Source organism: Rhamphochromis sp. 'chilingali', assembly GCF_963969265.1.
Source record: "Rhamphochromis sp. 'chilingali' genome assembly, chromosome: 3".
In the NCBI taxonomy this organism is placed as follows: domain Eukaryota; kingdom Metazoa; phylum Chordata; class Actinopteri; order Cichliformes; family Cichlidae; genus Rhamphochromis; species Rhamphochromis sp. 'chilingali'.
This window is the reverse complement of record NC_137931.1, coordinates 26,209,796-26,225,700: the sequence shown is the minus strand read 5'-3', so window position 1 is coordinate 26,225,700 and position 15,905 is coordinate 26,209,796. Positions and strand designations below refer to the sequence as shown.

At 40.3% G+C, this 15,905-nt stretch overlaps 2 protein-coding genes across 3 annotated transcripts in view; both read right to left on the bottom strand.

The window, feature by feature from the left end:
- Positions 1–7,490, bottom strand: part of agap1 (ArfGAP with GTPase domain, ankyrin repeat and PH domain 1) — a 189,880-nt gene extending 182,390 nt beyond the window's left edge. The window contains exons 1-2 of one of the 2 annotated variants that reach the window (XM_080878085.1): positions 6,687–7,490; positions 6,440–6,604 (exon numbers count right to left, since the gene is read on the bottom strand). In XM_080878085.1, coding sequence (XP_080734211.1) covers positions 6,440–6,602 — 163 coding nt within the window. In that variant the 5' untranslated portion in view covers positions 6,603–6,604; positions 6,687–7,490. Of the gene's footprint in view, positions 1–6,439 lie in introns of both variants that reach the window. The other variant, XM_080878086.1, reaches the window with a different exon arrangement.
- A 1,139-nt stretch (positions 7,491–8,629) lies between these two features.
- LOC308394264 (fas apoptotic inhibitory molecule 1-like) lies at positions 8,630–14,264 on the bottom strand. Its single transcript, XM_080878518.1, has 4 exons — positions 14,090–14,264; positions 12,857–13,085; positions 11,797–11,846; positions 8,630–9,552 (listed from the first exon to the last, which is right to left on the bottom strand). The coding sequence occupies exons 1-4, from the start codon at positions 14,204–14,206 to the stop codon at positions 9,403–9,405; spliced, it is 546 nt and encodes a 181-aa protein (XP_080734644.1). The 5' UTR covers positions 14,207–14,264; the 3' UTR covers positions 8,630–9,402.
- Positions 14,265–15,905: the final 1,641 nt, after the last annotated feature.

The window sequence follows — 15,905 nt, the reverse complement described above, 5'->3', positions numbered from 1 at the left end:
TAGCTTTATTTTTTCATCTATCAAAGAGAATAAGGAAACTTATTCAACTAGTGTACAGGCCCTTTGCTCTTATTTTGAAAGGCTGAACCCTTTCCATCTCTGACAAATTTGCTGTTATTTTAAGCTAACACTGGGGAGGATTTTTTTTTTCTTTTTTTGGTTGGGGGGGCTGTCTAAACCCTCTTTGAGGGGCACCAAAAAATTTCCACATGCAGTAAAGAAAAGAAAAAAAAAACCCTGAAAGTGTCTCTCAGACCTTGTGCTGATATTTGGAACTTTTCCAGCTACTCTGCCGCTTTGATTTCCTGCTGCAGTCTGTTTTATAGCTTTAAACCATGATTTATTTACATTACAGAACATGTGATTCACATTTCTTTCTTTATCTCCCTCTGGTTTTAGCATACAGTGTCCTTCCTGGCATATTACTGTTCTGCCATTTTAGCCTAAAGTGATTTTAATGTTTTAATAAAAGGTCAAATTAAGCTAAACTATAAACTATAAGCTAAACTATAAACTATAAGCTAAACTATTAACTATATAAACTAAACCATATAAACTATGCTAAAAGCTAAACTGTAGGAAAATGTTCTCAGCTTGATGACAGACAAAGACCAAAATGACCATCATCATCTGCAGCCATCCTGGCAGCAGGTGACTAAAAACAATGCTTAGGTTCAGGTTGGTGTCAGTTTCACCCCCTGGCAGCCCTGCGAGATTTCTTTTAACTGAGTCCCAAACCCTGCTTGCCTCTTTATCTCCGCTCGTCCCTGAGCGGGATGGGCGTTGCGTCACAGTCAGTCCTAATGGCTGAAACATGAGAATGAGTGCTGCGTGGGCACAATCATAATAACTGAAGAGAGAAAACACAGAGCAAACACACCGTGGTGAGGCTAACTGGGTCACACGGTGCGTTCGCTGACCACAGGCTGGTGGAGTGAGACAAAAGCTCGAGGCAGAAAGTAGACGCCGGTGTTACTGGAGAAGCACTCGGACAAAGGAGCAGGAGTGATTAAATAAAAGGCTTGTTGCACTCCACCACGCAACTGTTCAGCTCACCTCCGACAGGTAAATTCCACAATATATGAATCACTGTTTGAATCTGATGCAGGACTTTAACCTGCACAGTTTCACATAAACACTCAAAGATTACAAAGAAGTCTTTATTCTCTTCTTTGTTGTAGTTTCTGTGTCTCTCTGCTCTTAATTAGCTCTTTTACAGCCTTTAAGTGGGACTCTGTAGCCTCTGATGCTGGTTAACCTCCACTCCACGCTGGCTCTCCTGCTGTGGGAGGATGAAGTGAAGGATGTTCACAGCGTGGGTTTGGTTTCATTTCATGCATCCACAGCTGTGAGGCCAAACACAGAGAAAGTGGGTCAGTGTCACCTGGCTGGCAGGGCATTGCCCATCCGTCCTCGCACACGCCTCAAATGCAAATGAGCCCCCACAGAGGCGTGCAGTCAGAGCGCCGTAACTGGGCCGAGTCACGGCCCACGGGAGCGGTGAGGACGGCAGCCTCCGGAGCCGAGAGCTTATGTAACCCGACGTGAATCTGAGCGACACGTCCAGATGTGCACCGAGAGGCAGAGACAGAGGATGACAGTGCTGCCGCTGCTGTTTTGGGTTATTTCCAGCATGAGTCACCATGTGAATTCAGGCAAAATGGAAGTGAACAGAGCAGGAGCGAGTCAGTGCTTGGACTACTCAGCTGACAGCTGCGAGGCCACTGAATGCCTCCACCCTCAGCCCTGTGCTGCCGACTGTAAGGACTGCAGCTGGTCCAGATGTCAAATGATTCAATTAAGACTCAAATCTGACTCAAAATCCTCTAAAAACACACCAAACCCCATTCATTTTACGCCAAATTTAACAAAAACAACTATACTCAGGAAGAAATAAGGTATAATTACGACACTTTTATTTCAACAACAATACTAATTTGACTTGCTGAACTATTAGCATCCCCAAACCACCCATGCTGTTGACTATAAAGACCACAGCAGATGTTAAATGATTCAATTCGGACTCAAATCTGACTCAAAATCCTCCAAAATACACAAGAAATGCAAAAACTAAACCCCATTTATTTTAGGCCAGGTTTATGAGAAATAACAAGCCTAAGAAAGAAATAAAACACAATTACTGCACTTTTCTGTAAGTGACAATATTGATTTGACACTCTGAACTATTACCAGCACAGCTGGACTGTAACGTCAATCATTCTGTTAGAAAACTCATCAATGGTAAGCTTTCAAAACACAATGAAACCTAGAGAAGTTCAACATATTCTTTATTTCAAATTTTGTCACATTTTCTGCTGGAGAACATCTCACATTCAGTGGTTCAGATCAAACTACTAGAACATTACAGATCAGGATTACACGAAGAAGTATTTTTGAAGCCTCAACAGATAGACAGCGTGCCAAGAAAAAGTATTTTTACCCCCTCTGAGTATTCTATATATACAGATATCAGTGACTGTGGGAAAGGACAGATTTTTGTGGTGCAGGAAATAATATTCTTTAGTAAGAGTAATGCCTGACTGGGTTTTGGATGCATACACATTAACAGTCTATTTGGAGAGCAAAACAGATGAAGTAGTCCCAAAAGTGGGCAGGGTCAAGAAAAAAGGGAAACCCCCAAAAGAAGGTGGGGCTTAAAATCAAGACTGGCAAAGAAATAAAGCCCAAAATAAGGTAAGGTTACAAAAAATAAAAATCCCATAAAGCTAAAAAGTGAGTAGGCCAAAAGTTAAATGGATCATAAACGATAAATGCAAAAACATGTCATAAGAAGTCAGGGCCCTAGAAAAGCAAAACAGACCACAAAACAAAGCGATGTACTGAGACAAAATTCAGGTGGGTCGACAAAGACAAAAAAAGCATAAAACCTACCCGGTCCTATGTGAAAACATAGTTGCCCTCCATGTTATAATTAATTAACAGTCACATTTTTAAACAGCTCAATTTCAAGTTCAATTTCACCAGCCTGACTACCGTCAGAGCGGTTGAATCAATAAATCATTAAAATAGAACCTGACAAAGTTCAGTACGCTTAAAGATCTCAAAACGCAACACATGACACCAGAAACTACTGAGAAACAAATCGGAATAGATCAGAATTATCCTCACTGCGCATGTATGTTGTATCAGCCATACATTCACACGCTGTAATTCTGCCTTTAAGGCAGCTAACGAAAGACGTATATCCAACACAAATATTTTCATTTTAAGGCAAAAACATGAAAGACGGAGAGACTGAAATTTGGGCCGCACATGTAAATGTACGTGATCATCAGATTGCCTTATTGACCATCATCACAAATAGTGAATTTTAATTAGATGAATAAATTTTGAACGCATTTTAAACATGGCTGCTGTTTCTTGAGCTCTTTGCTGTGTTCATTAGAAGAACAAGCAGCAGTAACTGTCTGAGAGGAAAATGCGGAAGGTTTTCTGCTGCTTCTAATGTCCCTGTCAGTGATTATTTTACCCATAAATCACCTGAAACCACAGCACAGCTATTATCTTTAAATGTCATGAGTGATGTAATCCCTTTACTCTGCCAGGATCCTTTAAAATCACACTGAAAAACACTTAACCAGCTGTAAATCCTCTTTTTCAATTATTTACCTTTTTTTTTTACATCATTAGTTGCTTTCTGCTTAATGTATGTCATTACAGATTGTGTTGGTGTTGTTCCCTCGTCATCATAAATAATGTTGTTCCAGGTTCAACATTGCAAGTGACCTTCTCAATCACCTTCTCTTGACGTCATCCGCGACCTCGAAAAAAAACAAACGCCTTCAAAAAATCTACTTCACTTGCGAGAAGAGAAACCACCTCTGCAAGGACGATATGTATAATGCTTACCGTTTATTAAAGAAAAGTATCCTGAAATGCAAAGAACTGAAGTTCCTGGATGGGCGGACAGAAGCGGTTTCTCTTCTCGCAAGTGAAGTAGATTTTTTTAAGACGGTATTTTTCAAAGGCACAAAAGGGGGACGTCACAACAATGTGATTGGTCACTTGCAATGTTGAACCTGGAACAACATTATTTATGATGACGAGGGAACAACACCAACACGAGGATATCAGATCATCCATTGCTACTAGTGTTGCAATTTGTTTTTGTTGTTATTTTATTTAGTGTGTCAGATCGTATCATCTTATTTGCAATAGCAGATTCCATCGTTATTCTTTCTTTCACATTTCATCAGTTTGTTTTCATTGAAATGACAGTAGCTTCATATCGTCATCCTCAGCATCATTTCCTTCATCATGTGGCCCAAAGGAGCAAGCAGAAACTCCACTTCTCAGGTCTGAAAGAGTTTCACTTCCAGCTGTAACATCTCTGAATTCCAGCTGCTTCTCTCTGATCAGATCGTTTCTGTTTCAATGTAATATCTGCTTATGTTTGAGCTGGATTTACAGGATTTCTGCACCAATGTGTGGTTAATTCACTGGATTAACCACCAAACAGCAGCCATCTGGCTCTCACTGCCTCTTGTGTTTAAAGGAGAAAGGATCATGTCAGATCGTTGCTGCTTCCCCATCAATATCAATCAATAAATCAATGCTGAGACACTTGTACTTATGGAGGCTGAAACAGCTGTTCAGCACAGGGTCTTCTGCTAATCTGACAGAGGGATTAAGTTATGAAGCCGTTATGTAAAAGTGTAATCCCGGTGATGTTGTGAATTACGAGGAATAAATCTGTTCCCAAACTACCCGATCCATCGAGAACGCCTCGAAGGTTATCACTTTCTTTGATCACTGCTAGCAAGTTTATTTATCACCTGAGTCAGGTTTGTGTTGAGACTCTGATAATAACACTAAAAACACAAAGAAGATGTAAACAAAAAGCTTTGTTATCAATAACGTCTTTTCGATAACTAGTTCAGTCGGGACAAAACCCACTGAATCACTGGCAAAAGCCTAAGGTACAAAACCCACCAAATCACTTTAATTTTCTCCATTCAATTGATCATTTACATTTTAGCAGCCTCTAAACTAATGTAACTCTAATGTAACTCCACCCCCAAATTCATAAAGTCTCTCCACCAATTTTCCTCTTCTTCTTAGTATTTTCTACTTTTAAAGGGTGAAAATGTCCACATTTGGACACTGAAGGGATTCATGGTCGAGGGAATCACTAACGTTTGATTTTCAAGTATGTATGTAAATTTTGACTTACTTAAGTAACTTGAAATTTCAACATAAGTAATTCAAAACTTTAAGATTAAACCCAGAAATTTTATGATAAAAGTCCAACATTTTGAGATAACTCTAAATCCTAGCTTAGAAGTAACCCCTAATTTTTAGATATTTAACTTAAAACCTTAAGCGAATAACTCACAATGTTGAGATGCTCAGTTTTTAATTCTAAATTTTTATATTACAACTTAAAATTTTGTGATAACTCAAACTTTGTTGAAAAAAACATTTTGTAATAATAACTAAATTTCAATTTACTTGAAAGTAACTTGGGATTTTGAGATATCTCAGACAAAAATGGAAAGATAAAAAACCTGAGGTTTTGAGACAATAAATACAAAATTTGAAAACAACTTCTATCAATATCTGTTTCTACACTCATTTTGTATGAGTGCTTAATGTTTGTTGTATATTTGCTGCTATGACAACTCAATTTCCCTCTGGGATTAATAAAATTTCTCTGATTCTGAACTTAAAGTGTTTCAATAATCATTCTGAATTTGGAGATAAAACCCAAAATTTTGAGATAATAACGTTCCAATTTTTTATTCCACGATAACTTACTTAGGATTTTGTGATAACAGCTCAAAAATTTGAGTTACCTCCCTGGCCATTTTCCCTATTTTTAGTGGCAGAAACAAACTTTCGCTGTTTAAAATAAAACAGTTTGGACTGGTTTTAGACCTCAGTTTTCTTGGTTGCCACAGTGACACATCCCCTCCACTTAAGAATCTACACAAAATATGTTGGATGTTGTACAATATACATCCAACAGTAAAAAAAAATAAAACTATATTTGTTGTTAGTGAAGACCAAACACTAGCAACAAAACGCCACCGGCAATTCAATCCACACCCACAGGTGTCACTATTAACAAGGTTTTCTAGAACCATACAGGATCTTCTTTAAAGAGTGCTACTCTGTGTTCATGAGGACTCTTTAATGAGTGTCTCACGGTGTGATAACTGCTTTGTTTTTCCCTTGAAATACGGGGGACTCAAACATGACAGCTTTCACAGCCTGAACACGATTTCCCGAGAAGAGAAAAAGACTGTGGGAACATTAAATAAACTTTCCCACCAACAATTCAGGCGGATTGTGCAACATCTAACAGACCATCTCCGGGCTGGAAATGTAGTCTGCTGTCACCCATCTTTCACCAACCCACCCACATACTACCAGCATCCATCCATCCTCCTCCTCCATCCCCCGGGTCCTGTCCTACCTTCAATGGCGATGACATGCTCCCGGATCTGGTTCTGTAGCAGCGGCTCCTCCACCCGCTCCAGCAGCTCGTAGATAGAGTAGATGTTGGGGTGCACGGACTCGAACCTCTGGATCTCATTTCGGATAGCGGCCGAGTTGGCAAGGTGTTGCTGGTAGTTCATGGCTGAAGCAGCAGAAGAAGAAGAAGAAGGTGAAATCTGTGACCTCCAGCAGCCTTAGAGCACACTCATACTCCAGCTGTTTACCTCCAGATGTGCGGGGAATTTAAATCACAGTGTGGGTGCAAGGTTTATGCCAGCAGCGAGGAGTGGAACTCTTCTACATGCCTGGAGAAATTCATGGAAGTGCTGCTTCCAGAGCAGCTTCCAGAGGAAGAGACACACTGCTCCTACTGTCCGGTGAAGGCAGCCGTTTCTCGGGGTGTCCCGCTTCCAGATTCCGTTGCGGTGACAGATGTGCGGCAGGCTGAGCGCCGCTTCCCCATATCCCCCCGCAGTCCGTGCGGGATTAAAGCGACACTCGCCCCGGTGTTGCTGGATTAAACTTTAAAAAAGGATTATTAATCAGAGAGGAGCAGGAGGATAAAAAAAAAAGAAAACGGCCTTGATGCTAGGTGGCTAGGCTAGCCGGCTAAAGCTAACTAGCTTCCAAGCTTTAGAGAGCGGGAGGTAAGGAAAAAGTAACCGTTTTCCAGGTGTGAAAGTGGGCTTTATTCACCAACTCAGAGGGGGGTCAGAGGCCGTGAGAGGAGTTTTCAGAAGCGGGCAAGATCAGAGCAGGTACCCGGCTGGTAAACAGTTAGGTGGGGGTAGTTAGGATGCCTGCTCCGGTCCGTCTGTTGTTTATGTCTTGGCTGAATAACGTCCACCTGTCCGGATTAAACCCCCAACAGCTGGACTCCACAGGAGCTCGCGCGCCTCTAAAGTTAATCCAGGTGTGTGAACAGCAGGTATCTCTCAAGTAAGTCCCGCACGCGGCGCCCAAACACTCAGCCGTGCCCCCCTGTCCGTGCGGCGGTGAGGTCCATCCCGTATAGACTGGAGCTGCGGTATCCCGGCCGGAGAGCTTCCTCCCGGAGAGTCAGGCTGTACACGCCGCGCAGCAGAGTTCCGGTGATGCTTTCAAAATAAAACGCGACACTTTTAAAAAACGTTTTACAGTTTTTTCTCTTATAAAACAGGCAGAAACCGTATATTAGTGTAAAAGGTGTAGCTGAGGGATTTTCAGTCATTAATTTCTGTTCCTTATTGTTCTTTAATTTAATTTTAATTTAATTTAAGTTATCTGTCATTTGTTTATGACTATTATTTTTATTGTAAAAACTGTAAATAATAACCAAATATAATAATCATTATTTAATTTTTTAAAAAGCTATAACAATACAGTCCGAAGATGACACTTTTTTCTCATAAACACTTTAGTTTGTTCCATTAAATTAATTATTTTCTTGTATTTCAATTTTGTTTTTTTTTCTCCTTTCTGTAAAGCATGACAAAAATTACGTTTTTCTTATTCATCAGTGACCCCGAGACACCAGCCAGAGTTTACTTAATGGAATATAATTTCAATTTTTTTAAATATTGATTTCTATCATTTTTGCTTTTTTCATTCTTCTATTTTATTTTATTTTTCTCAAAACACCCAAACAGATATTTTAAAAAAAAGTTTAGAAAATCTTCTGTTAAAATTGTCAGTCGTCAATTTTATCTTTTATGGTAAGCACATTGAGTTTACATGTAATTAAATGTGCCATATAGATATAACTGACATTTTGTAGTCACATATTGGATCTAATATTACTTCTTGTAGAAAAGGCTATTCTATAAGTGAGTCTTACCAGTCAGCTGACATCTGGGGAATATCTGCAGGCAGTTATTTGGGTAGTCCTCTTTGTATCATTGCACATGGAGCTGTAACTTTGACTTGAACAGTCACAAAATCTGTTTCAAAAGTTTGGTGACTTTGGTTGGCTGTTTGGAGGGAGGGCAACAACTGCCATCTTTGATTTGGGGTGGTTGTCCTCCTTACATCAGACTTGATGATTCTGAAACACCTTCAGGACTTCCCCAGCTTTCAAACATGCTTTAACAGTTCAATCACATGTTATACAAACCAGGGTTTCCCAAACTTTTACAAAGTTTGCAGAATCTATTCACATTTCATTTACAGGGATTTCAGCTCAGTCACATGTGTTTATTGAAGGTTTATTGTTTCTCACCAAAAGGAAAAAAAAACAAAAATAACGATTACAGAGCTGTTGCTTTATGACCCCTCTTATTGTCTGTGAGTCTAACAGCTGCTTTCCCAACAAATACATTCATTCTTTTATCAGAAAACAAGAAAAAAAATTACCAAAACATTAAAGTTATGTCAGTCCAAATCTCAACTGTAGGACAAATTAAAGAGATAAACCGGCATATTTGAAACATTGTTTTTTTGTTTTTGTTTTGCTTATTTACAAAAAAATTTATAGCTCATAAAGAAAACTCATTACACAAAGTGAAATATTTTAAAATGGTTAAAATTTCTGCCCATCACCGACATCAAACTGAGACATTAAAATTATTATTTGCATTTCCTTCAGTTGAAGTTTCCTTAGTCTTTAGTGCACTGAGTTTGATATTACCGATTACCTTTAGACAATAATAATAAAAAAGACAAACCTTTTTTGTTACACTTTTATTTTGAACTTCGAACCTTATTTGTTCCGGTTTTCTATTACTCAGCTGCCGCGTGCTTCACGCATTGAGGAAGGTAGTTGATGCGTGGAGGCTGCGCAACAAGAGCCACTCCTTCAAAATAAAAGTGTCACCAGTACCCCTCCATGAAGCTCGAGCTGCGCATGCCAGAGTTTATTCTTCACATCTCCAGGAACAGATCTGCTTCTAAGTTTGTCAGGAGAAGGTCTCCATCCTGTGCCGCTGCATTCAAGCACCTCAAAGAGCGTCTGAAAGAGGAGCTCTATTGCGTGGACGCTGTCACTCTCTCGCCATCCAGCAGTAAATAGTGCACAATGCCGCTCTTCTTCTGTCCGCCGCTCGCTGCCTTGATGCAGCACTCGTGCCCGCCGACCATGAAGTGCGTCTCTGTGCCATCGTCTACAAACTCTCCCTGAGGACAGGGCATGAGAAACAATGGAGGCTTTTATTTTGTCAGCATTCATAGCTTTAAAAACGCGCTAGGAGTTTTATTTTGAAAAATCAGAAGATTATCACAACAACATAAAGAAAAACAATAACTTTATTGCTTTTCTGGGGCCCGTTCTTCGTACGTCGCTTACTACATCCAAGATCAAATGACACATCCAAGATCAAATCATCGCGCTAACTCTGAGCTCGCTATTCCGGTTCCCCGAACACACCTGTTGTTGACGATTAGTATAGCTGGATGAAGTAATGTGAGATCACTGGGTGGCCCAACAGGGGCTACGCATCGATAGTAGAAACATTGATCGGCAACCCTTTGATTGGTCGGCGAAAATGTCGAAGGAGCGCGCTCGGTATTCTTCGGCAGCAGAGCAAGAACTCTTGAGTGAGGGATTTTAGGAGTTTCAGAGTCTAATTAAAACGCAAGGGAACACTGCAAAAGCAAGGAGAGAGGGCTGGCAGAAAGTTGCTGACAAATTAAACTCGTAAGTAATTTAATAATAACAATAATAATGGAGTGGATCTATATAGCGCTCTTCAAGGCACCCAAAGCGTTTTACAATGCCACTATTCAGTCACTCTCACATTCACACACTGGTAGCTGTCACAGCTGCCCTGGGACAGACTGACAGAAGCCAGGCTGCCATATTGCGCCATCGGCCCCTCTGGCCAACACCAGTAGGTGGTAGGGTAGATTTATCATATCACACCATATTATCCAATATTATATTACATTATATTATAATATGTTATATTATATCCCCTTTCACATTAGAGCCACAACAGGACCCACTAGAACATGGGGACAAGTAAAAGTGAAATATAAGAATATTCTACAGAATGGTAATATTGATCACTTATATTGCTTTTCGTCTCTTGGACAGAGACCCTGAAATAATCTGTTTGTTTGTTTATAACAGCAACCAAGAAAAGGGGCAGCGCAAAAAAAGACAGGTGGTGGTCCTGCACCCCCTCGTCAACAAGTTGGTTAAGTGAATAATACCCTCACGGGAAAATCGATATCTCTCTATGAGCACACTGTCGCGCTGAGCTAAAGGATCCTGTCTGTCCCGCAATATACGCTGAATTCTGAAAACTCTCCTTATCAATCTTGCACCTTCCGCAATGGGTGGCTCGCGTATACGGACAGGACATGGCTGCGACAGGCTTCCCAAATCCACCTTCGCTTTTATAGCCGTGGTCTCATCTTGATTACACGAAGTAATTTACAATTACTACTCTGAAATATGAATTACATCTGTAATAATCACATACATGTAATAGAATGTTAATAGTACATTTCCCTTTTTTAGGAAATGACCTGTATGTATCTGTGTGACATCAATAAAAGGATCAAGTGCTGCATTATCTTTAGTTACATTGATGTTATTTATTTATGGTACAACAGTGGTAAAATATCGCTGTTGCTTTCGTATAAATGAAGCGGACATACCTGAGTGGCCGCGATCTAATCCTGTTTACATAAAGTAAACCTGCTCCCGAGCAGGTTTACGCTTACGGCTCTGTTGCTATGACAGCAAGTCCCGGATGGGCTTCGAAGAACCGAACGATCCAGGATCACGCGAAATCGTCAACAGTCAAATCCGGCTAACTTACTTAGCGAGGTACGAAGAACGGGCCCCTGGTCTCCTACTTTGAAAATTAAATAAATAGTGCTCTCATTGGCTAATGAGCTGTGATGGTGAGTGAGCGATAACATCACCTCCAAACAGCTTCAGGAAAGTATTTGCTGGGGTCATAAGTAAAGGGAACCGAGGGCTGTTTTCTCATAAACTTCTACAGGATCACAAATCTCTTTAAAATGCATTTTATTTTGAAAAGCACCCGCTCTTTTTCGATTTAATGTTTCTGAGAAGTTGATACAGGAACACGTTCACTTCTTCTTTTAGCCACACTGCTAACCAACTCATCATGGCGTCCACAAATATACACCTGTTTCAACTGAAGCACATGCATCTGGCAGCAGGTATTGCTCCTACACATGTAGATATTGTTCAGCATTAGTGGGGCCCTCACAGATCACTAAGTTACCCCTGCCATGTATACTAATGTTCCCTCCCTGGTTTTCTTTGTAGCCTCAAACCTGACAGCACAGTTTCCCACTCCTTTATTGAAACCAGCAGTTACATCATACGTTACGTTTATTTTCAGGATAGTGTGTCTCAGAGTATTCACCAGTGGCGCTCACCGTGGTTTCCATCTTCTGCCCGTTGCACCAAACATCCATGGTGTCCTTTTCTGTGAGAAAGAACAAACATAGATGGTTAGTTTGTTTAAGCAACACCAGTGGCTGGTCTTCCTCTTTGAAATAACACACAGCTGATCAATGTCTGAGATCAGGTTACGAAGCAGCTGGCACAGATATGTAAAAGGCTCCCCATGATTCCTGCAGAAACTGTGGTCCCAGCAGTGTTTCTCAGCAGTTTGGTCATTTTCCTTTAAATTTGGTAATTTTTCGCTATTTTTGGTGTTTTGGTGGTAATTTGACATCTAATCTTGGAGATTTTGGGCCTCTTGAGTCTTTTTGCATTTCAGTTTTGTTTTAATCAAATGTTCTTGTGTAATTTTGATAGTTTTGCTTTTTTCTTTTTTCTTTTTTTAAACCTTCTGCTGCTTGTGGTCATTTTCCACAAGTTTCATTTTAGCCATTTTGGATTGCACTTTATTTCATTGTGTCTTCTCAAGGTCAGTTTGTGCTGTACTATGTTGATCCTTTTGTGTCTCATTTTCACAGCTGTTTTAGGTATTTGACATTTAGTTTGGGTTGTTCTGCATCATTTCTGACAGACTGGCATCTTTTTTGGTGTCCTTCTGCTCATGATGCATTTCCATTTGTGTTCGATTTTAGTAATTTTAAATCATAAATGGTTGATTTTGATCATTCCTTTGGTCATTTTGGGGTTCATTTTCTATTTTTCTTTGGTCAGTTTTTGTGTGTTTAATAATTTATTGTACTTTTCTGTATCATTTAGTTTAACGTATTTCCCTTTGAATGCAATCCATCTCATTTCCATGTTTGTTGGACCTAAGTTACCATCAGGTTCTCTGTTTCTGTTCGAGGTCTTCTTTAATCCACCGTTACGTTTTGGTAGTCTAACTAGGTTGATGCTGGTTGCTTCCTTTCCAAAGATAGCTACACTGACCTCACCCTGAGCAGATTAGACTGCCCGTCCTCACCTACATTTCCTCCTGCAAACACCGGACTACAGCTTGCAGCTGCAGGTAAAAACCTGAGAGGGTGAGCTCACCGAGGACGACCCTGTAGTCCTCTTCGCCCACTTTGAGCAGCCAGGTCTTGGTGGTCTTGGCTCTGTTGTCGATGAACTTCTGCAGACTTTTCCCAGCGATGTTCAGCGAGTACTCATATGCAAAACCGCTCACGGCCTCGATGTTGATGGTGGCTTTGGTGTTCGCACCTCCCACCATGAAGGTTTCCTTTCCAACCAGCTTGAACATCCAGTCTTTTCTGATGACTTCCTGTTAAGGAGACATGGCTGCTTTCAATAAACACCTGCTGCACTGCTTTCATACACTCACTTTTTTTGGACAGGTTAATACAGACAAAATGATCATGGAAGTATGGATTCACTGACGTATTAAGGGTATTACCACAGTGACACAAAAAACAAGTACTACATGCATCAGCATGAAATGTGCTTAAAGTACTAAAAGTACTGATTCAGATAAGATTGGCTTATCAGCTGGAGGCCTTAAACAATTCTTTGGAGTCATTATTTTAACAAGCATTTGAAATACTAATTAAATTATGCTGATGTGCTGTTGAAAAAGCTTTCTCTGTAGATTAAACTCATGCCTCACTTCTTCAAATGACGCGATAACATCAGGATTTGGAAGATTCAGATCTCGCTGCTTTTTATGCACCTTTGGAGGCACAACAATGTGAATGATGTGACCAATTTTCCCGCCTGCCCCCTGCTGGAATAGCAATAAATTTTATCGATAAACCAAAGATATTAATGATTTACTGAAATTTTCACACTTTTCACAGCTGTTCAGAGGGGCGGACTGGATCATGTATAGAACCAGTTCAGTCCCCACAGGTTGCATGTTTGATGGCTATGTGTTAAAAGAAGATTTTGACCTTTGTTTGGTCCAGTTACAGTTAACCACGTGACGTATATACTACTGACAACTGTTAATCTATAATAACTGGTACTTTCAGTATCTTTTGTAGCCAGTTTAGTCAAATGTTAAATCATTTTAAAGTATTTTAAACTGTAGTATTTCCAGCTTCATTAAATAACTGTATTAAATACTTGTTTAAAACATATTATTTTTTACATTTAAAATCAGCATGGGCTTTAAAATGATTTTAGATTAAGCTGGTAGTTCTCAAATCAATCACCATGAGGTGACAAAATGCACAAACTGGCTTACAACCTAGGGGAAAAATTTGGTCAGGGGCCAAAACACACTGGGAACCCCCCACTATGCTCTCCCAGAAAGAAGCAGGACCTCACCTTTCCATTGACAAAAACAATCCTTTTTCCAGTGGTGGTGCCATGAGCGAACTCGATCCTATAAACGCCGTCGCTCAACGCCACCTCCCACACGGCCACCACATCTCCGCCTAACATCTCTGCCTGACCTCGGGATCTGGTCCTGGATGTCCAGAAACAGTCAAAAAGTCCGCTGGAAAACCATCTGTGGGAGTGAGGACCGTCCGTCCCGCGCAGCTCTGCCTCTGTGGTGTCGGCTCAGCAGTAGGTGAATTACTGTAAGAGGATTATGGATGTGAGCTCACTATATAGTGCCACAGACAATTAGGTCAGGCTCTGGTTTTATCTCAGGCTGGCTTGAGGCAGCAGAAATGTTAGCTGGGGCTTTAAAAGTTCAACAATTGTTTCCTGAAGCTGGCACTTTTAGAAATCCAGCCAATATTCACCTTTAAGAAGCTTGAGTTTGTAATGAGGCATTGAAACGGTTGCCATTAATTTGTCTGTCATTTAACTGATTAATCCAACAAGCCCTCAAACCTGAATAAGCCTATACTAGATTACTGGCTACCCTCTACTTAGGAGTTATCAGTCAATTTTGGGGTGGGCTGCATCTTTACACGGACCTCACCTGTAGAACCTCTTTCAGAGTTGTTTCCTCTGAGTACAGCAAGCACCATGTTTATTATGACTCAGTGGGAACTGATATAAAGATGTATTTTGACTGCAGGACCACGTTACCTGTAGATGAACTTGATATGTTCTGACTGTTGGAATAGTTCCTAGGCATCAGAGAACCTTAAAGAAAGTGCAGGAACTTTTCCTACAAACTGGAAACCTTTGAAACAGCTTGGATTGTTTTGATTATATGAACCTACCCCAGCAATTAGGAGCCTTTCGAGGAACTCAGTATGTTTGGACTGTAGTACCTTTTTCTGAAGTTCAAAACTTGGTTTGTTTTGATTGTAGAAACCTACCCCTGGAACTAGGAACCATTAGATGAAAACAGTATGTTAGGACTGTAGGACCTTTTGCTAGGAACTAGAAACCTTTAGAGGAACTTGGTATGTTTTGATTTTAGGAACCTACCCCAGTAACTAGAAACCTTTAGAGGAACCATTTCATTCATTTATCTATTTTTAAATTGTCATAGACAGAGAGGATATCCCTAACGAACATACCGGGTCATATTTAAGATATAAACAGCATGTTCAGCAAAATGTTTTAGCTCTCTTATCAACTCCAAACTCCTCCCTTCTCTGGTTTCAGCATTTTTTTTTCATTCTTTCATTCCATCTTTTCATCTTTTCATTATTAGATTCTCTTCCCAAGTCACATTTCACAGGGATTTACATCACACGGTGTTTGAAATCTTTTGAGCTGCCCAGATTCTGCAATTGTATCTGTATTGATTACATGTTTAGACTTTCTCTGTATCTGCAGCTCAGACTCCAGTCTCAGCGTTTTAAAGCAGAAAGCAGCTCTGCCGGCTCGTCCTGGCGCTGACTCACACAAAGCTTCTATTGTGTCTTTGTTTTCTGGATCTTTGCGCTTTAATGTGTCTCATATCTGAGCCGCAGCCAAAAACACGCTACTGTGAAACTCAGTCACACAGAGGGGAAGGAAGTGATTAAAAACCGATGCATGTGCGAGGACGCCTGTCAGTCACAGCTCTGATTTATTTCACCTCTCTCTCTTATAGCTCAGGCTGTTTGATGCTCTTTAAAATTTCTGTTCTTATCTTGTGTTTAACTTAATTTAAAGACAAGACATGAGGAAAAAAAGAAATGATGACAAAGCACAAAGAAAAACAAAAAAGAAAAGGATGACTTTTGCTCAG

Excerpts from the sequence above, each read along its gene's own strand:
- LOC308394264 (XM_080878518.1), bottom strand. The coding sequence starts at position 14,206 with ATGTTAGGCGGAGATGTGGTGGCCGTGTGGGAGGTGGCGTTGAGCGAC. Across the intron at positions 13,086-14,089 it reads TTGTTTTTGTCAATGGAAAG|GAAGTCATCAGAAAAGACTG; the intron begins GTGAGGTCCTGC and ends TCTCCTTAACAG. Across the intron at positions 9,553-11,796 it reads GGCAGAAGATGGAAACCACG|GGAGAGTTTGTAGACGATGG; the intron begins GTGAGCGCCACT and ends CCCTGTCCTCAG.